Here is a 26,842-nt window from a genome sequence, read left to right on the forward strand (position 1 = left end):
TGTATTGAAAGTAGCAATTTTATTGGAGTTAAAATTTATGTACAGGTAATCAAAGACATAATTCTTGAAATTGGTACAAAGTTCTTCCTGCAGTTGGCTTTGTATACTTTTTTATTGTACTTCAAATGACACAACTGAGAAACTGTATAAAATAAAAATAGGATTGAATTCAGAAAAGTAGTCTACGATTACAACTTTCAATTGCCGGTATTTACAGAACTATTTACATTTTGCTTTTTCCCATTCATTTTCAGATTCGTAGATTAATCTCTCGTAAACGTCAGTGTCTACCTCGGTTTTACAAATACGAGCGAATCAGCTGCTCCTGTGAAGGGGGCTTGAATCGGCCCAGAGTCTGCTAGGAATACAAGCGGCAGGACATTTGACTGGTTCCTTACGAAATATATCTGCTAAAACTCAAAGCCGAACAGGGCCTCAACAGGGAAGCAACACCACAAGGTTTAAATATACAAAAGGAGTTGTTAAATTAAATTAACAAAGGTTCTAATTCTGGATGGGCACGGGCGACCCCCTCCCCCCCCACCCACCCCAAATCCCCAAGACACAGCAAACCCCTGTCCTTATTACGTTAACCTCCAGTGGGTCTTGCGATTAAACTCAGGAATAAATCAGCTTACTGCGCATGTGCGGATGGAACCTACACTAAAACGGCGGCAAACTAAATGCATATCAGGGTGTAATACATCACAGCTCCCTGCAGAACCCTCGAACAGAGCCTACATTTCACTAATATATTAAAACAAAAACATTTAAAACAGATACTATCCCACCCCCCCCCAAAAAAAAGAAAAGAAAGTAAAATTCAAACAGAGAAGACTGGGTGAGAGGTGACAAAAGTTAAATTCAAGTGCTTCAATGAATGGTTTTCCAGTCCTGCTGACGGTTTTGTTTCTGACATTCTGTTTTGCAGTCAGAGTAAAAGCATACGGACAACACTTTTAAAAGCATGTTCTGTGGGTGAGCAGTGAGTGGGGGGGCGGGGTAACACAGGGCTGGATAGACTCGATGTTCCCGCCATGCAGGATCCAGGTCCTTTGCCAAGCTACGCATCTCATGCTGTGAACTTGCCCATTTTCACTCTACTATTGGAAGGAAAAAAAAACCCCATACAAGGACCTATAAGCTCCCGACTGTAGAGCATCTTTAACTAACACTGGCTTTGCACCTTAAGATAGGTGGTGATGGAAACAATGGGAGATACTCGCGCACACGGACGCCAGCTACGGAAGAGGCCGCGCTGCCAGGGCGCACATCTGCGGGGCGGCCAGGTCTTTGCCGGACCGTGAACATCTGCTCTGGAACCGTCCGGGGCTACGAGATAAACCCGGCAAACATACCCAGAGTGATTTCTCTCTGAGTGAGCGAGTGAACGCGGAGCCCCGACGAGATCGAGGAGATGTGAGGGCTCACCCACGCGTGCAGCTGCGCTTGCAGGAGAGAACCATGAGCAGGGCAGGCAGCTATGGGCCAGTTCCAGCCAAGGAACTCTGGGCACGCTCTCCCGGCGGCAGACGCTGCACGCGACTCTGCAAATTAGCCCGGACACGGGTCATGCGGCCACTTGGACAGGATGGGCTGACGGGGGAGGGGGGCGGAAAGCCCTGCCCCTTCCGTTCTCACTGGCGCCACTCGCGGCTGCACGAGGTCGACCCAGATGAGCGCGTGCCGCAGTGGGGGCTCTTTGAGGCCACGGATGAAAAAGAGGAGGTTCATCAGTGACGCTGGAGACAGTGGAGAACACCTCCCTCCGTCCTGGACGACTCGCATTAACGGACCTGACGACTATCGATAAGCTACGTGTAGAACGGCCACTGGAAATGGTTAAAAAAAATTTTTTTATATATAGCATACCACTCAAAACATGTTTTCTCAACCAGTATGACTGACACCTGGGGGACGGGAGGTGAAATTAAAGAAAAGGTAAGTTGAACATTGTTATTGGCCTCACACTCTAGTGGTGGGGGGACTGGCAGCTGCAATTCTGTTGCCAGCGATGCTGCTGCTGCTTCTGTGACAGGTGGCCTCTCCGTTCCACCCCACCCCCCCCCCCCCCCCACGCGGCGTCCTCTTCCCAGCCAGACGGCCCCAGCTTCCTCCGGCGCCGAGCCCAGCCGCTAACAGTGCTCCAGATAGTCGATGACCCGGGAGATGGACTTCTGTCCTGTGGTGCCAACGTCACACTGCGAACAAGAAGAGCGAAGAGGGGGTTTGTTACCACAGTAACATTCTACACACGTCGGGGGGGGAGGGGGGGGGCTGCAGTTAACAGACAGCAAGATGAATACCACACATGTCCCAGCACACTTACAGGACAGAGGGAAAGTCAGAGGTGGGGTTGCTGTGTAGAATCGGGGAACGGGCTTCCCCAGACGGACACGGCCGGCACCACTCACCGTAAGGTTCATGAAATTCAAGAACTTCTTGAGCATTTCTGTCATGATGGAGAAATCCCCCTTGGGTAGGTTCTCTCGCACAGTAGTCACATTCATCTGCAAAAGGACAGCAAAGCAGGCCTCAGTCAGTATCCTTCTGCTGACCCTTTGATGTCATTGTCACATCCGGCCCTGAATCCACACCAGGCATTCTGTACGCAAACAGTAAGCTTCCCAGCTGCTCCTGGCTTGATGACTGCCTGTCCATGACCTTCACGTGGATGGCAAAAGGCCACCGACAGCAAGATTTACCCCCGTTCATCAATAGGACGGTAAATGACCAAAGACATCAGTCATAAAACGCCATCCCCCTTAGAAGACCGTTGTTTTTAATGAAAATCTGTTGGACTAATAATGTGTAAAAGGAGCCTCATTACACTACACAGGATATCGCAGGATTTTAAATGACTGTGACAGTCTGCTTCAAAATTTGTAATTTTCTACAAAAGGCCTCCTGAAGGCCAATAAAGTGAACGAAGGAAGGTCTCATCTGTCAGGGCCAAAGAGGAACACGGGCGTGACGAGCACAATGACGAACGACCCGGGGTCTGGGGGCTGGGGGGGTGTCACTGCTAGCACACCGAAGCACGCGATGCAATTCCGAATTCTTCCTTAACAGGCCCAAGACATAGCCGGAGGCCAGGCACCATCCCATACGAGTATACGCTCTGTGAAACAGCTCCACATTTGATTCTCTAAGTTTACTTTGTGTCGTCTTGGCACGATCGTGGTAAAAATAAAGACGGGGAAGCGGCCCCGCACATGTGGACGGGGACTTACGGGACCCCGCACATGTGGACGGGGACTTACGGGACCCCGCAGATGTGGACGGGGACTTACGGGACCCCGCAGATGTGGACGGGGACTTACGGGACCCCGCAGATGTGGACGGGGACTTACGGGACCCCGCAGATGTGGACGGGGACTTACGGGACCCCGCAGATGTGGACGGGGACTTACGGGACTCCCTTGGCAGAGGCAGCCCAGTAACAGTGCGGTGTAGGAGGCCACAATGCTGTCCTCCATGTGCTTCCCAGCATGCTGCAGAGCTGTGGGCGAAACGGGACGTCAGCGAGAGCTCGTACCGACCAAGCCGAACGGCGAGTCTCCACGGGAGGCGTCACCTTTGTTGAGGTCCAGCTCCTCCTCCTCCTCCTCCTTCTTGTCGGTCTTGCCGACGTCGTCGTCGTTCTCGGACGCCACCCACTGGATCTCGCCGGACGTCTCCTGCCACTCGCCGCTCTGATCCAGCTGCGGTTTGGGCGCGTCGTTGATGAAGTCGTCGGTCTCGGCCTCCGCCAGCACCGCCGCCCGCTCCCTCTGGAGGAACAGCTGCGAGGGCACAGCGGGACCCCTCAGGCACCAAGTCGCGGATATCCCAAGGGGGCAGCCAGCAGGAGCCCCTCTAGCAGCCGAGTGAGTAGACTGTGTGTGCATCACGGCGGTATCCTTACCTGCACCAGGACAGCGATGGCGCTCGAGGATCCCACAGCCCGGAGCTCCTCACCTTCGGCCAGACACACCGAGTCGAAGGGCGCACTGGACTCCAACTCCATCTCCACTAGACAGTGACGGTTCCTGGCGCTGTACTCCACCAGGTTGATGAGCAGCCCCAGGCCCTGTGCACACGGACAGCCTCGGTCACATGACCGCACCCCCTGTGCGTCTCCGATCCACTCCCTGACGTTAACGTTCGGTCGGTGTGGTGAACAGAATTCACTGGGAAGCGGGCAGGTGGACTGAGGGGCCAATTTGCATGGATGCATCCCAAGCCGGCTGCATAACGCTCCGGTGACAGAAGGCTGGTCTCTGCAAAGAGCCCGACTGACTCACGGGCCCAGGAAGGGGGGAGCCAGAGTCAGTGACACAGCAAGAAAAGGGAAGAATGGATGCGGTATTTTTAAAAACGCCCTGGTACATTAGTACACATCACGCACTTTAAAAGGGAGCCGTCTGGGGCGAGATCTGCATGTGTCACACAGCCGGCTAATCTGCAGCGGCCACAACGCGCTGCATCAATGGGACATATTCAAACTTAGCCCCCGGCCCCCCAACATGAGACGGCCCGCAGTTATGGGGGTGACGACGGCAGCATACCAGCACGCGGATGTCGAAGCGCTGCTCCTGAGGTAGGTACTGTGGGACCTTCAGCACGCAGTTCAGCGCCGTCACGATAAGAGCCTCCTGCTCACCGGTCTTTGTGCTCCCCCACTCTGAGGAGAGAGAATGAGGCACGGAGGTGAGAAAGAGGAGGGTAAAGGACAGACAGGGGAAGGAGGGAGAGGAGGTGAAAAGAATAGGAGGAGGGTGAGAGGTAGAAAGGAGAGAGAAAAGGGGAGGGGGAAAGAGGAAGAGGAGGAAGGGGAGAGAAGGGAAAAAGAGGGGTGGGAGGGAGGAGATGGAAGAGGAGGAAGGACAAAGGGGAAAGAGGAGGAGGAGGGAGCAAGGAGAAAAGGGGTAAGAAGGAGGAGCAGTGAGAGGATAAGAGGAGGGGAGGAGGATGGAGGAGAAGGGAAAGAGAAAAGAACAGAGGGAAGGAAGAGAATAAGGGAGAGAGAGGGAGGAAAAGGGCGGGTAAAAAAAGAGTGGGGGGGGGGAATCAAGCAGCACCATTTATAGAGCGCGGTGTGATTTCAAAGTTAATCTCTGCACCTTTAAGATAGGCCTCCTCGTCACACTGAGCGCCTTTAAGATGGGCCTCCTCCTCGCACTGAGTGCCTTTAAGATAGGCCTCCTCGTCACACTGAGCGCCTTTAAGATGGGCCTCCTCCTCGCACTGAGCGCCTTTAAGATGGGCCTCCTCCTCGCACTGAGCGCCTTTAAGATAGGCCTCCTCGTCACACTGAGCGCCTTTAAGATGGGCCTCCTCCTCGCACTGAGCGCCTTTAAGATAGGCCTCCTCGTCACACTGAGCGCGCTCAGTCAGGTTTCACGTGGGTGGCCTCAGCCTCACTCACCATTGTCGTGGGTCAGGTTGAGCAGCACCCCGATGATGGCCCGCATGCAGTCCTCCACAGCCTTGCCCACGTTGCTGCCACGGTCGCCACTCACCTCCCGGCTGTAGCGCTGGATCATTGCCTCGCAGTGCCGCAGGCCCCTGGGGGGGGAGGCGAGGACCACAGCACCTCAGAGCAAGGATCAAGCCTGGCCAGCGGGGGCCGCGGTACCAGAGCCTATCTGGGATTTATTATTAATTTATTTATTTTAAGTTGGGAGCATAACAGGGGCCTTAATTCATGCAGAGGGGGCAGCCTTATTAGCCAATGATATGTTATGAATTGGTCAGTGACAACGGATGGGGCACCCTGGGGATCAATCAGCTTTTCAGATACCCTTGTGGTCCCGCACTTGACCAACATTAACAGACACAGAGAGGGACAGGGTGCAGCCCAGAAGGCTGTACAGGGATCAGTCACCAGTGTGGCACTGACGGGACGTGGAGACAGGAAGCCTGGTGCGTGGTGAGCGATGGTACCGGCACGTAGTGGGAGCGCGGCCCAGTGCAGATGATAATGCAATTACACTAACAGGAAGCCATTATTTACTGAAACAGATGGGGGCCGTTCATTATTGTGGGGGGAGGAGCCTTAAGGAGGGGCCAATTTTGGGGCTCTGTGTCCCTCTACGGCCCCATAATGAAATTACAGTGCCGGGTGGATGGGGGGGCAGCAGGCTGTGCTGTCCCCCCCCCACCACCCCCAGTCGCCTAAGCCTCCCGTCGGTCCCCCCGACCCAGAGAAATCCGGGTTGTGGCCTCAGCAAGGATGCACTAACTCAATTAAGAGCGGAAAAATCCTTGACAGACCCCACGTAGTGGCGATAGTGCACATGCAGCCGAAACGAGTCAAATTCACACAGAAGCACGTACAGGAGTGCATCCTTCTGGAAAATTCTGGCACTTTTATAATAATTACACCTGGAGCACTATGGTTTATGGTTTAGACATGACGTGTTCGGTCCCCCACGTAAAGCATTTCGCCAGGCATTAAAAATGTCACAGAGCCCCTGCTCCAGAGAGCCACCTGTCGGGGTGACTGACAGACTCTCGGGGGCGGAGTTTGGACAGGAATGGGAAGAGCGATCAATCCCCCACACAGCCTGCAGGGGGCGGCGGCCCGACATTTCCTGCAACTTGATTTCCCGAACTTACTTGGCAGACGAGATGATGAGCTGTGACTCCTTGTAGGCGATTAGGTAGCCCTGGTTCTCCGGATTGTGAACCGTCACCTGAGACGAGGAAATGAGGGGAGTGAGACTTCAAAATGGCGGAAAGCAGGCGCCGCTCCTGCCACGGCCGAGGGGCGGCGAAGCAGAGGAGGGTCGATGGTCGGGGAGGACAGGATGCTCATTATGGCACTTGCCCGCCCCAAAGATCCAAGCCACACCACCCACACGCAAACACAATAACGTAGATTAATAAAACGCAGAAGGCTTACACTCTCCAGGACTCGCAGACACCGCTCTGCTCCCCACAGCGAGGCAACCAGGTTCTCCTTGTCGTCTTCCTGACCCAGGTCATCCACACACTCCCTCACTGCGGGAGAGAGACGGATCCGTCTCAGAACACGGACCCACAATGCAGAACCTGCAAAACTACCCACGAAGGCCCTCCCTAGGCCTGACAGGACTCATGGAACCCCCCCCCCCCCCCCCACCTCTTACCTTTATCCACAATGTGGTCCAACCCCCCCAGTAGTCGGAGCTCCTCTTTGAACCAGTCGCCTGCCCGCTTCGAGGTCAGAGACAGCAGTGTCTCCATGGCTAAATGTCCCGTCTGGGGGGGGAAAAATGGAGTCACTCTCAGCCAAATTCATCAATTTGCAATGCAATGAGCGTTTAATGGACTGTGACGCACTCCAGCAGCCACTCACACTTCTCATTCGGTAAACCGGTGGGGGGGGGGGGGACACACATTTTTAAAGTGGTACATTTGCAAAATTTTTATGCGACCCATCTTCAGTAACAGCTTGTCCAAAGTCTGTGTCAGCGTCAATCTCACGTGCATCTCAGGCAGGGTGATTCTAGGATTTTTAAAATTCATACAGGAGGGGCCCCACCTATCATTAACCAATGATAGGTTTAGAATCAGTGAGTGATAGGGTAGGGGACCAATCAGCTTTCAGCTGAGGTCAATGCTCCTGCAGGCCCCGCCCCTGATCTGAAGGGGACGTCTTTAGAATGAACATCTCAACAGAGCCAAGCCAATAGGAGCTTAGGTTACTCAGGTAACACTTGAAGCACGGCTACATCTCTGCTAGGAGAACACAATTTGCTAGCAGAGCTCCTATTAGGTTTCATACTTGGTGGTCTTTAACGCTGCCAGATTTAAGGCGATACTGACATTTAGAAGCCATGTGAAAGTGATCAGCTGGCCTGGTGCCAAGCAGCCATCTTTACGAGCGCGGTTTTACACTCAACATTGTCAATTTCCAGGCTTAAGTGACTGACAGAAAGGGTGATTAACACCAGCATCATTACATTCAGCTTTATTACCCTAAAATAGCCCAAAGAACTTAAGTCACGTGTCCCAAATGACACCCAAGACTATCACTCAACATTGACCTGTACTTATGATTCCTACTGTCACCCGTGTAATGGCTGACCCTACCAGCCATGGGGAATATGAACAGTCTGTCATGCTCGCACTCATACACCAACACATGCATTTCAAATGGTTTCCACTAGAGGGAGCAAAGGATGGAACGGGGAGCAAAACACCTTTTATATCTGACAGAGGTGGCTCGGGGTGGGGGCAGTGCCCCTGTGACAACATGCATCCCCCCCAGCTGCCCCCCTAAATATGCTACTTGGGTCTGAATAAATGCATTATTATTATTATTATTATTATTATTATTATTATTATTTCCGTTTATATATGCGGGCTAAAATTTTGTGCGCTGGGAATAGGCGAGACACAAACGTAAGCACATTTTCCTGACTCAATGCGGGGGGGGCACCGGGTGGTCGAGTGGCTTCAGTTGGTGAAAAGTAAAATTAAAGACAGAAAAAGATAATCAAGCTTGTGGAAGCAAGGCAGTCTAAACGAGGAATCAGAATTAAGTACATATTTGTAAAAACTGTGAAATGTGACTGCAAAGCATTGCATAAATAACACTGGTTTTCAAAAGTGTCTTGATTCCTAATGATGGCAATCTAGTGCAAGTAATAGCTGTTGACATTAAGGTCAAATGCATCTGACCCCCACCTAACAGAACAACTGGCCCCAGTCTGGTCCACTCAATTGAAATGGTCTTGAACTGCCACTGATACCAGAGCTGTTCCGCTGGTACTTTCATGCAAAGTGACTTACAATGTAACATGAGCTCAGCTGTGGGTTTTACTGGAGCAATTCCGCTTAAAGTACTTTGTTAGAGTACTAGAGGAGAGCCCCCACGGAGACCTCGTCTGGGAGGCTCCGGGTCCAAATCGCGGCCCACCTGCCATGCGGTGACATTTGCGGCGGTCCAAAACGAAGAGGTGTGTTCCTGGGGTGTATTTATAGGAATGACGGCACCAGCAAAGGCCCTTACGGCTCACGAGCAGGGAATTTTAAAACCCCGAAGAGCCTCGGTCACGGTCCCGGATGAAGGCTCACCGTGATGTTCTCCAGGTCCAGGTGCTTGTTGTGCACCCTCTCACACAGCTTACGGATCTTCTCCTTGACTCGGCTCATCTCCTTGGCCGTCATCTGGTCCTCGGCACTGTAGTCCTGCTCCAGCTCCAGGAGCCGGATCATCAGGTCCAGGCTAGCCCGGTCCAGGTCCATGTTGAGCCGGTCGCGGCTGAGGATGTACATCAGGGAGGCCGTGCACAGGGCCAGGTTCTGAGATGCGGGGGAGGAGCGAGTGAAACTCAGTTTATAGAGGAATAGCAGCAGAGATTTCCTTCAGCGTGGGCACAAATAAAGCCAGGATTAAGCAGAAGGGCAGAGGGCATCCCTCAGTCGAACAGTGATTATGCCGGTGGGCGTACCGGGTGTTGAGGGGCATCGTTCAAGGTCTTGAACACCTGGGCGACCTTCCCCCGGGCTCTCAAATGCATCCTGAAGCTGGGCATGGCACACCTCGTGGCCAGGCTGATGACACTGGAGCCGGGGTGGGGGGGTAAAGATATGTAGAAAATGAAGGTGCCGATCATTTCAGGATTGGAGGGGTTGGCGGCGAGCTTAAGGTGGACGTTACCTAAGGCAGCGCGTGTTGAGCGGCTGGCCACTCTTAAGGCCCGTGGCCAGGTACTCGAAGTCGTCCGTGAACTCCTGGTTCTCGCCAAACTCAACCACGTCATTGAAATGCTTCACATGCTGGACGACGGTGTACAGCTATCGGGGAAGGGAGAAGGGGCACAAAGACGGGCATCATGCACAACAGTAACATCAGCTATAAACTACTGCTCCACAGTGCCCCCTGTTGGCTGCAAATAGAACTGGAAGTATACAAAACAGTATGATGTGGAATCTTTATAGAAGCTTTCACACAAGGCTAAAAAAAAAAATTAAAAAATTCAGTCTTGGTGCCTCCAAAGCACGGACTGAAGAACTAAGTCTAACATGCAGCGGTCTGGCTCCAGGCAGGATTAGCCAAATACATTAAAGCCGTCCAAAGCACCACAGTGGACACGTGAGTAATAAGGCTGCCTTCCCATCCTTGATGGATACAGAAGGACCTGAGAGGGTTAGAGCCCAGCTATTCTTAGCATGGGGGGAGGGAAGAGAAAAGACGGAGTGCATTTCCTGGTCAACGGCCAAACGCAGAACACAGGCGTAAATGAAAGTGCAGGTGGACTCCAGTAACATAACGTGCGCTATATATATTTTCAGAGGGAGCTTGCGCAGAGACCGGCAATTAAAGGAAGTGACCCTGTTTCGTCAGCCAGAAATAACGACAGATGATCACTTTAGAGATGAGACAAAACAGACTTTTAACCAATAAATGTGGCTGAAAGGTTGCAATATACACTTAGGACTGTCAAGCAATTACGTAAACCATGCATTCAATATTGCTGCAATGTTTTTGAAAGGAGCAAGACATAAAAATACTTCCAGGCTTGCTTGCAAAGCTGGGGGGGGTGGGTGATCATGAATGTGTGAGTGGGGGGAGGGGTCAAGTATTATTTTGCTTTCCTTTCCTTGAAAAGAGGCTTTTAAGTAGCTTGAATAGAAATGCTAAATTGTTTCCACGCTGTATGGGGTTTAAGTGTCAACTAATGACCTGATGACCGCTCCCAGTGCGTGGTCTGGCCTCCTGGCAGGGCGTTCAATAATCATTCATCTTAAAAGCGGAGCGTCAGGTCCCCAGGCTATGGGGGGGGGGGGGGGGGGGGGGGGATCTGTGGCTGGCCAGGCACATGGGCCGGACCTCGAGTCAGGCTTTACCTCCTTGTGCTCCTTCCTGCACTTCAGGGCCGTGACGATGTCCTGGTACGGCTCCGTGGGGAAGGTCACCGACTTGATGACTTTGGAGGGCGGCAGCGGCGACTTGAACACCCCCTCGTCCTTTTTGTGGGAGTTGGTCTCCTTGCTGCCCCCCGACAGACTGGCCTGTGGGAAAGGAACGGCCGAAATTACGGACCTTCTGGAAAGCGATCGTATGAAGCTGAAGGAGGAGAGAAACGAACGGCTGAGGAGGAAGGATGGGCGGCGCCAACTTAACCGATCCGTTTTAAAGCCTAGCGAATGCAAACACCTTCTAACCAAGGCCATGCATTCTAAAATGTTTATTAAAAAGAATTAAACAGCCTAGAGGCACTGACTGGAGCAGGGCTGTGAAACGCGTGCGTGACAAACCGCCCTGCCCGGGGTAATGGAGGGTGGGGGGGGGCAGTTTGACATTTCAGCTCTGCCACCAGATGCACGGAGCCTCATTTGCATGGGCTTGGCTGAGCTTCAGCCGAGGAACTTGGGAGACAATGGGCCTCTTTAACAGGAGCAGCCTGTGGCGGCCCTTCTGATTGGCCGGGGGTCAGGCAGGACAGACGGTCTTACCGGGGCAGTCTTCGAACGGGACAGGGGCGGCGGCAGATCCTCCGGTTCCGGCTGGTTCCAGTGTCTGGCGTTGTAGACGGCTTTGGTGGGGGACTGCAGAGAGGGGGTGGGGGGGGGGTGAGTCAATGCAGACCCAGTAAACCCACCCAGGTCTTACAAAGGCCCTCGCTGTGAGGGGGCACCAAGGCAGCCCAAAGCCCCGATGACATCATTTCCATGTCACCATTAGCCTAATGGCGGGTCACCACAATGCCTAGGAGGACGGCGTTCAAGGAAGACAAACACAGAGTCCGCGGGAGTCTGGAACATTCCTGATCTTCACACACTCTTAAAAATGTCACTGACTGGCCTAACATGAGACATGAAACAGGGCATCACACTCAATAGGGACGGCCATGAGGACCATTACATTAAAGGTGCAAACAATCAAAGCAGTGGTATTTATGTTGGCATCATTTATTTACATATCTATCACGCTGATTTGCTCAAAGAGACTTACAGATGAGGGAAGGGTCCTTAGGATTCAAACCCATGACCTTTGTGTTATTAAAAATGTTGCGCTACAGAAGTTACATCTACATCATCTTCATCACCATCAACCGGGCATCTTATAGGTGTTGGTTTGTTTTCGGTTCAGTTTGACACATTTGAATAGGTTCAGAAGAGAAGCAAAGGTTTCCAACCCGACACAGTGGATACCAGGACACTCCATCCAGTCAGGCCAGAGGGGGAAGAGCTCCATCTGACAGCAGGTCAGATGGACCGACGAGCTGTGGGGAGACCCTCTCCTTTTCACGGGATCGGGAATTCCGGAGCCAAATCCCCAATGTGGAAGCACGTACAACAGACGCCCCATACACACGCCAAGGACCCCTAGCCTGGGTCCACCAGGCTAAGCGAGTAGAGAGCAACCCCCCAGGATGAACCGAGGCCTATTCCTGGGATATTATTTGTGGGGAGCATGAGGGAAAAGAAAAAAAATCAAAAACACACACGCACTTTGCTGACCTGCAATGCCATTTAACTACAGGGCGACGGGATTAATTGTCAGGGTGATAATACTGCGGAGGTAACGGGGGGCGGGACTTACGGAAACCGGCAGCGATCCTGTGACGGTTGCATTACAAAGCGGGTCTGCAGCTATAAGACGCTCCACCTCTCACCCACTGACATTTCCCAAAACTCCAAAGCACCCCTGCCACGGTCCCTGTCCACAAAGGCCAGCGCATTCGGACGATGACGGAAAGGACAGAAGCTTTGTAAACGAAAGACGGCAGGGGAGAGTCCTACGGTTTATAATTAAAGGCCATTCGCACCTTTACAGGAATATGACGACGTGTCACAAACGCACCTCCCTCTGGCTCAAGGGCCGTGTGATCATACGGAGATAATTACAATCAAACATTAAATGGCCATAATCGGATTAATCATCTCATAAAACAAAAAAGAGCAATGATTACACTCCTGCCAGTCTTAATTTTCACATTTAAAGAATTATCACTCAATTTTCATCCATTTTGAAAAATCTGTAATGGGCTGTAATAAGGACAGACGTCGCCAAAGTGGTTCTGGGGAGAGACGGCAGTAACCAGCATGCACACAAACTGGAAACGATGGGAACAGGCTGAGGAAAAGAGAAACGATCACAGAGCAGACCTTAAACCAGACTCCACAGCTGGAATACGCTCTCAGTCCAATTAAAATGCCTTAAACTAACGGAAATGAGTCCTTCCCAAAAACAACCCATAGGGGGCGAACAGGCCACCCAAGACAGGCCACAGAACATCCCAGTCGTTTAATGGGTCGTTTTACCATCAGCTGCTCCGACCAGTGTTACCTAATCCTGAAGCACCGACTGCGTTCAAAACAAGCAAAGACCGGATCCTCCGACCTCCGACACCTGCGAGGAAGTCCCTCGACGGGGAACATCCGATCCCCCCCAAAGCATGTAGTTAAATCCACTCCACTCGACAGTCATGACTCCAAACACAAGGGCCCATTGGGCCCGGATCACCGGCCCGATGATGCCTCACATTCTGCCGGCCCGCTCTGCAGCACATGCCAGACAGCGGCTGGTGGCTAGCAGCCTATTCAAACGCCCAAGCCTCAGCTTCCCAATCCAGCAAAAGACCTTCTAGACTAAGCACAAGTCCGTCAGACTCGATGATCCTCTCAAGCACCTCCGGTTGATATTACACAGAACAGGGAGATATCGATTAACAGGGCAGGAAGGCAGAGAAAAGGACAATGACAGAGCGAGCGAATGCAATCCAAAATTCGGCTTAGAAGAGTCCACACAAGCACTGGGCGCCGTATCAGAAAGGCCTCCGTCCGCATGATATAGCGGTTACCTTCTTGGGGCCGCTGAATATCTTCCGGCTGCTCTCCTTGGATTTCTCGGACTGCTTCCCCTGGGACCTCTTCTGTGCTCCAGGTGCCACTGGACAGGAATCCTCTGGGTACTCTGAGACATCTGCAGGAAAGGGGGAGGGGGGCAGGTGCGGGTAAGACCGGGCATGGACTGTCTGTGGATCTCGGAGGACCGGACAGGGAAACACCGAGTTAGAGGAAGACGGGTAAGACAGCAAGAGATTCTGATGCTAGGACGCATGGCACAAAAGCCCTCATAGCTAAAAGACTCATTAAATCCCTGGGGTGGAAGGGGGACTAGATTCTATTATGACCTTTAAGCTAAACTTCACAACTTGTGAGCTCCTTGATAGAGACTTAAAAACTGATCCTGACCCTGAATCCACAGATCTGCTCCTAGCAAAAATAACCATTAGCCTCCAGGAAGTTACATTTAAATAATGTGGCTGCAGAGGAGCTCCTTACCGAACCGTGACAGAATGAGTCCGGACAATCAGAACGCTACTGCCCCCTACAGACAACTACAGGAACACGGTAGCTTAACCGCAATTGCAACCGCAGGTGCTGATGACACAAATATAAAGTCATCAGTCGTCTGTCAAGCCAAGACACGAGCGAGGCTCGTGCCGTCCGACGGGATTTACGTTTACTGCGGGGCTCGATGAAGCGAGCTCAGAAGCTTAAAAGGGAAGACGATGTAATTAAGCAACAAAGTGATCCGCATTTGCGTTATTGGCTCTGTAAAAAAATAAAAATAAATAAAAAATACCGTTATGCCATTAAAGGACTTACGGCTCATTCTGCAAGTCTGTTAAATGGGGCTTATAAGCGAGCTGCGTAAATAACCGACAGCTTTTAGCAAAGTGCTGCTTTTCCCCTCACAGGACACCTACACCCCCGTCTCAGTGAAGATGGTTCAGCCCAAGCGTCTAACATGGAGCCTGCAGAGATTTGCAGCTGGGCTCAGCATTCCGCCCTGGCGGGGGGAGCATCACTGCCGGCTATAAATTGCAATGTGACCGTGCGTCGTAGGGCTGAGAGCGAGTGCCCTGACTGAATTTTCAAGCTAATGCCTCTATCCAAAGCACTATCACACAATTATACATTAACAGGGTCATCTGGTTCTACATCTCCAACGTATAACTGCAGGGCCCCCCTGGACCCAACAACCATATGTGGATCTATGGAATCCGGCAGAGATGTGAAAGTGGAACGGCTATCCTACCCGTGTTAGTGCTGGCCTGGCTGTCCTGGCTGTCAGCGCTGAGGGGTGTGGCCAGTGTCGCCTCGGTGACGGCCGCCGCAGCCGCAGCCGCAGCCGCCGCCGCCTTCTTCTTGGCCCTCTTCTTCTCGGCGGCGAGCGAGCCCTCGTCCTCCTCATCGCTGTCGCTCTCGCTCAGGTCGTCGAAGCCGAAGTACTTGATCTTGTATGTGGCACTGCCTGACGCGGCGGGATCCCCGTCGGCCTCCTGGCCCTCGCTTTCCTCGAACCCGAAGAAATCCAGCTTGGTCTCCTTCTTGGACTTGCTCTGTGCGGGCCGGAATCTGCAGTGGAGAGGAGGAGGCGGCTGCTGCAATGCTGCTCACACACATAGCTCAGCGGTCACTGGAAGCTCAGCGGTCACTGGAAGCTCAGCGGCCACTGGAAGCTCAGCGGCCACTGGAAGCTCAGCGGCCACTGGAAGCTCAGCGGCCACTGGAAGCTCAGCGGCCACTGGAAGCTCAGCGGTCACTGGAAGCTCAGCCCAGCCCTAATCATGCCTAGTCGCCTCCTTGACCGAATGAATGTGCCTCACTCGTACATCGCTTTGGGCAAAAGCATCTGCCGAGTATATAAACGTAAATTCAAGACACGGGTTTATGAACTGGCGGCTGTAGTTATAGGTCACGACCCCGCAAGAGAGACAAACGAGCAGGTGATTCTTTGCACGACCTCAGAGGCAAACGACCCCACGCGCGCACTGAGCATGTGAGAGCCCAGATACGTCACCGGAATTCACCGGAACGGAAGCTGGGATAGGAGGGAACGACTTTACCGCATCTGACACAGCCGCCGTTAAATGATGAAGACAGCGGTCATGTTAAATAGCAGGTGATACTACGGTTATTTTTTTTTTGAAAGAGCCACCACATCCAGAAGTGAGTTTGAGATAAGATTGATGTCAAAGTTCTTGATAGTTACAGCTACAGCAGGCTGCACACGCTCACAAAAGTTTAACAGAATTAAAAATGAGAATCACTAAAACATGTTTAGCCAAGACACAGTTTTCAGGGTCACGATGCAGGTCGTGTAATAATTACACGCTTCTAAACGTGCCAGAGTTGCTATCTTGTAATCACTAGAAGCTCCTTCACGTGCCAAAAGCAATTCACAGCTGCCTCTTAATTTGTTTTGCCTCATGTGAGCCGCGATAATGAAAACTGCCATGCTGTTAAATTTAGCTTGGAGTGCCCCGCCCTGTTTTGGTCATGTGACCGTGGGACCTGCCTTGCACATGAGTGGCGCGCGGGATAACGGCACGCCATCGACCAGACGGGATACCTGGCAGGTTTGGCGGCCGCCGCCTCCGTCTTCTTCCTCAGACGGCCGGCCTCTCCCAGGTCAGCAGGCGCCGTCGTGGAGGTGAACTCCTCCATGCCCCTGTCCATGGAGTCCTGGATGGTGACGTTGCAGACGGACAGGCAGGATGGGTGCAGCACGGTGTAGTCCCGCGTCCGGCCTCTGGGGGTGCCGTCCGCCTGGCCGCTGACCCTGAGGGACCCGGAGCTGGACAGGGGTTTGCCATCTGCGCCAGTGGCCTGTCTGGCCTTGTTGGGCCGGTGGTACGTCCTGCAGTTGGGGGGGCGGGTGAGCCCCTGCGAAGGATCCTCAGCCGGCACCTCGCTGTCGCCCGTCCCGGGCTCCCCGCTCTCCCCTACGCCAAGGAAGTCCCCACACGGGTCCGAGGCCACGTCCCCCCCGCCCCGCCCGTCGCCCACCTTCCACGCGGACGCCGGGTCCACCGGCTCGGAGCTGGACGACACCGACAGACCGGCCACAGAGTTCCAGCTGCCCAGCGGATCCCGGGCCTCAGTCTTTAGCGTGGTACTCTGGGAGGTGGGCTTCTTGTCGCTTTCCGAGGCGTTTTTATACCAGGAATAGCTGTCCTTCGCCGCTCCCTCACTCGACCACGTCCTCCCTGGGAAGAGCGGAGGGGACATTAATGGCCAATATCCAGAGATCGCAAGCACCCAGCTTGAAAACAGTCAATTACGCCGCCCAAATATATCTCTTGGAAGACTGTCCAGATGACACTTAAACACTGTCTGCTCTATCCCCCTTTGTTTTTATCTATTAGTGCTTTATTCCCACCCCCCACCACCACCCCACCCTACATAGATTCATGCGGTGCAGGAGGCACAGATAGCTGTATCTATTCTTACACCTCCAACTGCTGGACTTGTCTTGCAGATCCTGCACCCCCTAGATCCGCCACACCACAAATCTGGTATTCCGAGCAGAGCAGTCCCTGCTCCCAGCTGGGGGAAGCATGGGGTAAAGCCCTGGGTGCGAGTGGAAGCTCCGTCGCTCGTTACAGGTGTCCGGGCCGATGGCCAAACAGGAAGCCGCATCAGCGTACTGTAAGCGACGTAAGACCGACCCGACAAACACGGGCCGCCAAACATGACTTAAGCCACAGGCGCTTCCGAAATGCGCTTCTGAGTCACGCGACAGAGTGCCACGTTTTGGGAGAGCTGCAATTCCGCAGCTGCCAACTGCACCGCTGCCGCCGCGGCCTCGTTCTGTGTCACGAGGCTGAGCGTCGCGTCACGCAGTGAAAACATCCAGTGTGAGAGCGGAAATACGACACAGAAAGGAGCGTGCCTGCGGGTCGGGGACGAGCACGGCACAGACCACAACACAAGGCACCTGGCACCTTCACGTTGGCAGAAGGGGTTCGTGGCACACCAGTCAACAACCGGCACCTCGTCCTACCAAAAATGGGAACAGCTTCAACACCAAAAACAGCCAAGGCAACAAGCACTTCATCCTTACAGTGAAGCCCTCGCCATCAACGCTTCATCCTTACAGTGAAGCCCTCGCCATCAACGCTTCATCCTTACAGTGAAGCCCTCGCCATCAACGCTTCATCCTTACAGTGAAGCCCTCACCATCAACGCTTCATCCTTACAGTGAAGCCCTCGCCATCAACACTCCATCCTTACAGTGAAGCCCTCGCCATCAACGCTTCATCCTTACAGTGAAGCCCTCGCCATCAACGCTTCATCCTTACAGTGAAGCCCTCGCCATCAACGCTTCATCCTTACAGTGAAGCCCTCACCATCAACGCTTCATCCTTACAGTGAAGCCCTCGCCATCAACACTCCATCCTTACAGTGAAGCCCTCGCCATCAACGCTTCATCCTTACAGTGAAGCCCTCGCCATCAACACTCCATCCTTACAGTGAAGCCCTCGCCATCAACGCTTCATCCTTACAGTGAAGCCCTCACCATCAACGCTTCATCCTTACAGTGAAGCCCTCGCCATCAACGCTTCATCCTTACAGTGAAGCCCTCACCATCAACGCTTCATCCTTACAGTGAAGCCCTCACCATCAACGCTTCATCCTTACAGTGAAGCCCTCGCCATCAACGCTTCATCCTTACAGTGAAGCCCTCACCATCAACGCTTCATCCTTACAGTGAAGCCCTCGCCATCAACGCTTCATCCTTACAGTGAAGCCCTCACCATCAACGCTTCATCCTTACAGTGAAGCCCTCGCCATCAACGCTTCATCCTTACAGTGAAGCCCTCGCCATCAACGCTTCATCCTTACAGTGAAGCCCTCGCCATCAACGCTTCATCATCTGCTGTGTACTTTAAAAACATTCATAAGAAAACATCACTGCAGGGATGCAAATAACTGTATAGTGTCTAAGAAAGGTCATTTTTATAGTAAAAGGCCACAGATGTTTTTTCCACAAGAGGGACTCGTCTGTGCAGACAGCTTAGCAAGCTAGTGATAGAACAATATGCACTGGCAAGTCTGCCATTGTGTTTCCAAGGGAACCACTCAGGAAACCAGGAGCACACCGACACGAGCCAAGTACACCACATGAATGACATCCAGTGAAGAACCTGGATCCACATGGCATTTTAAAACAAAGGCAGCCTGATTATGGACCGTGCATAAGATGATACACATTCATGCTTATTTATAAGCAGTTTTATAGGGGGGGGGGGGGGGGCGACTACTTCACGGTCTCACTAAAAACAGTAAGTGGCTGTTAAACAAGATTAAAGGATCTGAAGAGCAGGTAGCTACAGACGCAGTGTGAAAAGTGGGGCAGTGAATGGTTTCTTAGCCTCTTGCTGAATTCTGTGGTGTTCATTTGACAGAATTGTTCAAAAGTACAACAAAAAAAAAAAACGATGCAGTTCCTGCCTGCGGAGTTCTCAGAATATTCCGTCCCATTCGCACGGCCCTGAGCGGAGGCGTCCAATCGCAGGTGACGGGGACCAATGTGCGAGACGCTGGCACCACCGGGACGTTGCTAGAGCGCGGAGAGACGGCTCATCATCACAAACGCAGCTAGCTGGACTGCACGGTGAAAACCAGGGAGATTTGGGGAGGTTCAGACAGGCGCAGGACAACAAGCCCAGGACCCCCGCTCCATTCCCCTGATCAGTGTAACAGAAACCGGAAGAGTCACCAGCTCAATCTACGCACCATGCAGAAGAGATACTTGATAATGAGTCGGGTATCTTCCAAGTCGGCCCCAGTCATTGCGCACGGCTTCTGCTTCGCTGGATATTATTCTCCGGTTTACTACGTTTCACTATAAAAATTAATTAATTATCTTGGCTTTCGGACAAAAGTCGTCCTAAAAATCATCAGCAGTCCACCCCCCCAAAAGATCGAGGTAATTAAGGCTGGGTTATTAAGCCCATCCGCAGGCAAACAGACGCTCCACTCGATCGCGCTTCTCCACATGTACTGACCGACCGGCTCCGTGTTGCGACACACCGGCATTGCCTCAGCTCTGGTGTGAATCATCGCTTACAAAACACTCAGAATCACTGCACTCATCCAGTTCCATGATGGCAGTATTTACATAACAGATTACAGATTTGTGCTTAACACCCCGTATATTAAAAAAAAAACAGCCTATATACATTCTAACCATATCAGCGAGACTAACTGGACACACCAGCTTCTCCAGTTGATTTAGTGTCTCTAAAGTGAGTTTTAATTTGACAAAGGTCTATGGCAGGGTTCCCAAATTCCAGTCCTGGGGGGCCAGTCTACAACACAGTTTGCAAGTTTCCCTGCTCAAACACACCTTATTCAGCTCACCAGCCAATTGCCGAGTTTATCATGTGTGCCTGAGCAGGGAAATCTGCAAACCATGTTGCGGACTGGCCCTCCAAGACCGGAATCGGGGAACCCTTGTCTTTGACAATAGGCACGCAGAAAAAGGACACATCTCTTACATAGTTATAAAGACCCTCAGCACACGTTACATTGAGAAACGCTTAACCGGTGATGTACAATGAGAAATTAAACTTCGCACCCCAGTTTAATAGATGTTCTCTAAATGGAAAGTGTTACCCAGCTGACAAACGGTGCTTATATGCAGAGATATTCCAGTTGCTTTGCAGTATGTAAACATTACAGGTTCACCCTGATAGCCAATGAGGGCAGCCGTGCACATTATGAGAATGTCAGGACCTCTATTTGCAGGGTGGATATCCAGTAACAAATATTCCATATTTATTAAGTTTTATCAAGTCACTGGGGGATGTTTACTTTTATTCTTTAAACTCTATGACTTTAGTAAGATGTTTTTAAGGTGAATCAATTTCTATTCTTAAAATATCATCATGTACCATTTACAGAATGTAGACTTTCAAAAATAAAACTCTGAAAACTACTTATCAAACAGAAGTTCTAAGAACACTAAACAAGTACCTGAGGCATATCAAAGAGCCATTTCTGAGTTTTCAAATAATTAACCTCATTAAAACTCCCAATAAAACCCATCAGTTGATGAGCCCTTCATAGTGTTCAATAGGCATTAGCATTAATGTGGCCGCAAAGTCGTTTTAAAACTTTGCTTAATCCACACGCATTGATCTTTTTATTCCAGTGATTCTAAGCAGTTAAAGGAGCCTTAAAACCACTGACCGGTGCCCTTGAAGCAGTCATCCTGCATTAAACTGATGCTTAAGGGCAAAACCAATTTCAATTTCTTTAGCACAGATTACCACGCCATTAACTTGCACCGGTCATGTTCAAAATGGAATAAAACAATTAGCAAGAAGCTGATTGGCTATTGACAGCACACAAGCCAATGATGTTACTGACGTTGAGCCATTTATGGGCAATGGACTGACTTTGGTTTCTTCTGAAACCAGTTTGGAAGTTAAGCCTTCGAGAAGGTACTGCTTATGCAAAGGACTGCAGGTTCTGCTAGCAGGTCAGCAACCAGACCTGTGACATTGAAACGGGTCTCTCTGGTGCACCCTCACACGAGGAGTTTCACCCGAATTATTTCATTCAAATTCGGCCTGCTGTACCGGCAGGTAAATAGAAGCTCGTTAAAGTCATTCTGGATAAAATCGCCTGCCTAATTAGCTAACAGAAAGGGTGAGGAGCAGATTCAGCTTAGTGAGTCAGCCCAACATTAGAACATCGCTGCCTGTCTGACTCGAGGCCGTCATGCCAAGAATGTGTCCAACGTCCGATCCCCGCGTAGCCGGGCCTGCCGCCCCAGAGTGCCCCCCACGGACCCGTCTGGGCCTGTCAGACACCCGCCGAGAACATGTTATTGTTGTCTTTTTGATATGCAGTTCCAGTGACCCTGGCCACATGCAAATCACACCCTACATGTTTTGTTTTTTTTTTGTAACAATAACAAAACAGAAGCAGGGAACGTTTGCGACGCGTGGGGGGGCTTTCTGTGCACAAACCCCCCCAGGTCAAGACACACCGCCGCACAGCACTGCTTTCAGAGCTGATCCTTTCAATCCTCCTGCACTTAATGGAGTTACTCTCCAGCAAGACCAAAAATAACCTGCATTGGCGATGCAACTTTTGCTTTGGCAGCATTTTCCCCCAAATTAACTGCAGCTTCAGTTATAATCATTCAAAATATACCTTCTAATCTATTACAGAACTGAGTACAACAGTACATTCGACCAACTATAGATGTACCCTTGATAGGCTTAATCGTATTGTTTTTAAATTGATGTTTAAACAAGGGTTTTTGTGACCTTCTACCTCAGTGTTTTCCAACCCGATCCTCAGGGACCCCAGACTTCACATTTTTTTGCTCCCTCCCAGCTCCCTGTAAGCAAAAACATGGACTGCCTGTGGCTCCCCAAGGACTGGATTGGGAAACACTGCTCTAGCCTAAATTCAGACCTTGTACTCTGCTTTGATAGTTTTCGCTTCGCTTTGATGATGACATGCTGCAAGACCAAGCGACCATCAACCCTCCAACTTTCAAAATGAGCTGATCCTCGGACTGTGACTAGGTGGACTGCCATGTATTTTAATACCCATTTATTGGAAATAAATGGTACTTTTTCCATACTCTACACCAGTGTTTCCCAACCCAGTCCTTAGGGAACCCTGGACAGTCCATGTTTTCCGCTTCCTCTCAGCTCCCAGCACACCTGTACCAGGTATTCGGTGATCCTGATTGGCTGGGAGCTGAGGGGGAGCAAAAACTTGGACAGTGTGGGGTTCCCCGAGGACTGAGTTGGGAAACACTGCTCTACACACACCACTGTGGATAAGAGGCTCTGTTGAGAATGTAAACACTAAACACTAGTTAAAACACACACGATAGCAGGCTATTTCCTGCATGCCTGCTGGGGCAGGCAGCCCTGATAGCACACAAAACACAGACTGACTGCAACCATCGGTTGAACTGACTGTGTCAGTGGGACTCAGCAATTACTTGACTTTTATTCATTTTACTTTCTTGTGGATTATCTAACTGTAGTAACTGAGCAAAGACCACTAACCTACTGAACTCTCCTGCCCATACATTTTAAATCCATATGCTATGTCCACGCTACTTAGCAACACAACACGACAACCTGACAAGGACAGTTTCTAACGCCACAGAGGGTGGGATTTTCCAGCTGCTGTCAATCACTGATTGGTTGATCTTGATGGGGATGCAGCTCAGTAACCAATAAGAAGTGGCAGACAGAAGTAGGCATAAGGCAGCCAATACAGTTACTGCCAACAGGCCTGGAAACAGTCATGAGCACTTACCTGTATTGCTGTTAAAGGCCCAGTTGCTGGTGTCCTTGTCACCATCCAAGATGGCGGCATCCCAACCGGGGGGAGAGGCCTCTATGCTGGCTGACGGAGCCACTCTGCTGTTGGCCCCGAGTGGGGTACGCGGCCTCTCGGCGCAGCTTGGCTCAGCGGGCGGGGCCCGAGGCTGGGCAATGTTGCGTGAGGTGACGGGCTTCGAGTCGTCATCGCTGTCGAAGCCGAAGGGATCCTCGGAGCTGTCCTCGTCCACGCGACGGGGCTTTTTGGGAAGCTCGCTTACCTCGGGCCGGAAGCCCAGCCTCTTGGAGCCCACCGTGGCCGTTGTCTCCCCCCATTTGGTGCTGAGGGTGGCCTTCTTGTTAGAAAATATCTCATCGAACTTGGAGCTCCCGTCCCCTCCCTTGCGACTGTAGGTTTTACCAAATCGTGATGTCATTGTGACGCCTGTTTCATATTCTCTGTTCCAAAAGGGGGGAAAACAGGTGAGGTTCAATAAATATTCGCAATTTATATTTGTTACATTCCAAAGCCACAAACATAACTTTCTTTTAAGTCATGCAGCCACTCAGTTTTCCAAAGCTAGACAACGTCTGGGAGGTCAAGCAGATTTCTCCTTATTAAACCACAACTACATAAAACACAACTTTATGTCAAGCATTTTAATAGCTACAATCCAGCTCTGCAGAACAGAATGTAATTCTGGGTGAAATCCATTTGTACAAGCCAAACAGCTCCACAAAATGTTATTCAATCATCAGCCTTCAGGAGCATAAGGATGAATGTGTCTTTTTTGAGTTCTAGATCTGATAAAGCACAACTTCTAACCTTGGCATGACCGCATTTGAAAAAGCACAATAGACAGCTTACAAAAGTCATACTTCATTCCACAGCCAAGCTTCAAAAAAACTGCATTAAATTAAACTATAAATATGCACACATCTTGACAGCAGAGCACATAAAATATATCCCGAGTAGCCAAGAAACAGTCAAATACTCCTCCAGCAGACGCTAAATTGCTCACGTTGCAGGTCAACAGACAAAATAACTAAACATCAAAATAAATCTTTAAGGTTGTCTGCAAGGATTATCTTTTCGATTCAAGAATGCAACATAACAGTATTAGTCTCTCCAAAAATCTTTTACTTGTCACAGTAGCTGTATATTGTGTTAGATGCTTCTTGTTAGCCAAAAATATTCTTCAGTATAATTTCAAAGGTACATGACTGTAAACATATTCTCTGTGTGGTATATTTTTCAATATGAAATAAATACCGGTGATGTACAATGAGAAATTAAAACCCTGTATTGATAAATCAGCTGCACTTTCCATAAACAGGAAAACTTTCAGGATTTTCTGCACTGGTAATACACTAACTCCAAGAAGCACAAATTTCCCGGAAACACCATAACTTCCATGATGAGGGAGAATTCAATGACCACCCAGGCGTGGGGGGAGTTCATTTCTGATACGTGATAGCTGCTGGTAAAGCACTGCGCATGCGTACGCCCCGCACCGTGTCACGGACTGGAAAAGCTGGGCTAGGGACCTATCCAAGGGACTCCATATCGGCGTATTTGACATAAATTTCAGTTATTATAGCGAAACTCGCTCCAAAATTAAACGAATATCCGAATAACAACAATATCAGGTGAACTGATGTCGAGGCAGATTTAATGCATGGGGTGAATTGCGTTCAGACGGGCATGCATACCTATCACACTAAAGACACATTTATTTACGAATAGGAAATCGAAAGGAATCGTAATATTAGATTTTTTCATTATTCAAACCCTGCTATGTGGGTAGCAAACCAAAATACCGGCAGATACGTCCCACCTTATGAACACCAATGACGTTATTTCACAGCTGGATGTGTGATACGTTAGTGCTCAGTATTTGGTTTTATTTAGCTGAATACGGTCTCTCACACACATTAACGCAGATTAATTCAGAAGTGGACGAGGGTCTCGCCACCTAGCTCATTAGCCGACTAAGCTAACGCTCATCTAAGCGGACACCGAGAGCAACTCCGTCCAAAAGGCAGCCTAGGATGTGTGCTGTTATCAAAATACCACGCACATCTTTACTTTTACCAGCAGCAATGGAGCCCGCTCAAACGTCAATATCCCCAAGTAGTCAAAGCAGACGAAATGGCTCTCTGCCTGCTGAAAATCACTTTGGAGGAAAAGCTGTATATCTGGCCATGCAGGCAGAAGCCTCGACGTGTTTCACGGAGCCGTGTAACAGGGCAGTCCCTGTGGTTATACAGCACAGCTGACAGCTGCCTGTCCCAGCACAGCTATTTACACCAGACTTTAAGAACCAGGGAATCACCGCCGGGTCTGCTAGCTAACTAGCTAGCATGTTAGCTACAGGACCCTCGCTTCTCAGTATGTAAGGTCCCGCGTAACCTTCATCCAACTCCAAACTACCATTTTTTTTTATTACATCACCGTCCAGAAAAGGCACCCGGAGAGGTAACCGACCTATCTGCCGCTGGAGAAGGCCGAGCCGCTTCAGTCACACTCCGGAGACGGCCGCTTCTTTCCACTCGCACCGACAGGGCCTCTTCTCTAAAACCTCCCCGCACAATATAAACAAGGCACCAACTACTCGAAGCGAAGCCGGCTGCGGTGACTTCAAGCAATGCAACGATTTTCGCAACACCGGTGCCAATAACGATGCTTGTTTTTAAAGGTGTAATTCTCGAATTGTTAAGTACTTAGCTATTTAAAACTCGACTGAGTCGATTATGCTTCGCCGATGGCTTCCATTCGGGTTCCCCCCCCTCCCTCGTCCCTGCGCTGCCAACAACACCGTCACTACTCCGCAAACTGAAAATTGACCAATCAGGAAGCCAGACGTTGGCATGTCATTCTTAGTCCGCCGCGCACCGAGGATGTAAAATGAGATGCTATTGGTTGTTGGCTGAAGGAAACGATTCGATAGTGAAAATAAAGAGCGAGTGGGCGGGATGGAGGGAGGGATGTCGATGCGTCGGGAATAAAACGCAATCACGTAAGGCGAAAGGCCCGCCGGGAATGGTAGTGAGTGAACAATTTCTTTTGGTTGCGATGGGTTGGCGCACCATCCTGGGTTGTTCCCTGCCTTGCGCCTGTAGCCTCCGGGATAGACTCCGGACCCTCCGCATCCCTGAATAGGACAAGCGGTTTCAGAAAATGGATGGATGGATATAATGAGTGTTTTCTCCTTAAAACTTTACATTATATTTATTGCCCTAATAGTATGACTATGTGTGTGAGTGGGATTATGTGTGTCATTGGGAGCGAGTATATGTGCCCTACGATGGTCATTCCGTTCGTGGTATATTCCAGCATGATGCTATAGGATGCGTGGGATCAGTTCCGGGGCCCCTTGTCCGTGACCAGGATAAACGGTTAGAAGATAATAGATGAATCGATTAATTGACCTTTTTTAATAAATTCCATTATAAAGCCCACAATTAATGCCAGTTTAATCAGAAAATTGAGTGTAATGGCTTAATGTAAAGCAATTTGTTTAGATGAAGTTATCTGAAATATATACCTAATTATATTCAAATTCCTGAAAGTGCAATATAACATGACATGCTTTATGCATAGAATATGCAAATAAAGCATATTTACAACCGTATGGTCAGCAGAAGAGGGAGACAAATAATTTTTATTGATAAAATTGTGATAAAATGCGCAGTGAGACTGATTAAGCAGTAGAAAACTCAATGATGTCATGTGGGTGTAGTCCAGAGTGTTTTTCTTT

The 26,842-nt window shown here is 50.6% G+C and overlaps 1 protein-coding gene across 1 annotated transcript; it reads right to left on the reverse strand.

Annotated features, from left to right (window-relative positions):
* Positions 1 to 25,899, reverse strand: waplb (WAPL cohesin release factor b). The gene is made up of 20 exons (XM_023830904.2): positions 25,570 to 25,899; positions 23,077 to 23,540; positions 16,346 to 16,982; positions 15,029 to 15,348; positions 13,785 to 13,906; positions 11,434 to 11,526; positions 10,825 to 10,989; positions 9,635 to 9,771; positions 9,426 to 9,537; positions 9,049 to 9,276; positions 7,116 to 7,227; positions 6,890 to 6,987; positions 6,604 to 6,680; positions 5,411 to 5,550; positions 4,551 to 4,666; positions 3,908 to 4,072; positions 3,578 to 3,785; positions 3,414 to 3,502; positions 2,415 to 2,510; positions 1 to 2,201 (listed from the first exon to the last, which is right to left on the reverse strand). The coding sequence occupies exons 2-20, from the start codon at positions 23,516 to 23,518 to the stop codon at positions 2,136 to 2,138; spliced, it is 3,423 nt and encodes a 1,140-aa protein (XP_023686672.2). The 5' UTR covers positions 23,519 to 23,540; positions 25,570 to 25,899; the 3' UTR covers positions 1 to 2,135.
* Between the last annotated feature and the right edge of the window lie 943 nt (positions 25,900 to 26,842).

This window comes from Paramormyrops kingsleyae, chromosome 20 (genome assembly GCF_048594095.1).
Source record: "Paramormyrops kingsleyae isolate MSU_618 chromosome 20, PKINGS_0.4, whole genome shotgun sequence".
Lineage (NCBI taxonomy): Eukaryota > Metazoa > Chordata > Actinopteri > Osteoglossiformes > Mormyridae > Paramormyrops > Paramormyrops kingsleyae.

Bases quoted from the DNA above. Each gene is read 5' to 3' on its own strand.
- waplb (XM_023830904.2), bottom strand. From the start codon at position 23,518: ATGACATCACGATTTGGTAAAACCTACAGTCGCAAGGGAGGGGACGGG. The intron at 9,277-9,425 runs GTACGCCCACCG...CCCGCATCTCAG, and splicing joins ACGATGCCCCTCAACACCCG to AACCTGGCCCTGTGCACGGC. The intron at 2,202-2,414 runs GTGAGTGGTGCC...TCTTGTTCGCAG, and splicing joins TGAATTTCATGAACCTTACG to TGTGACGTTGGCACCACAGG.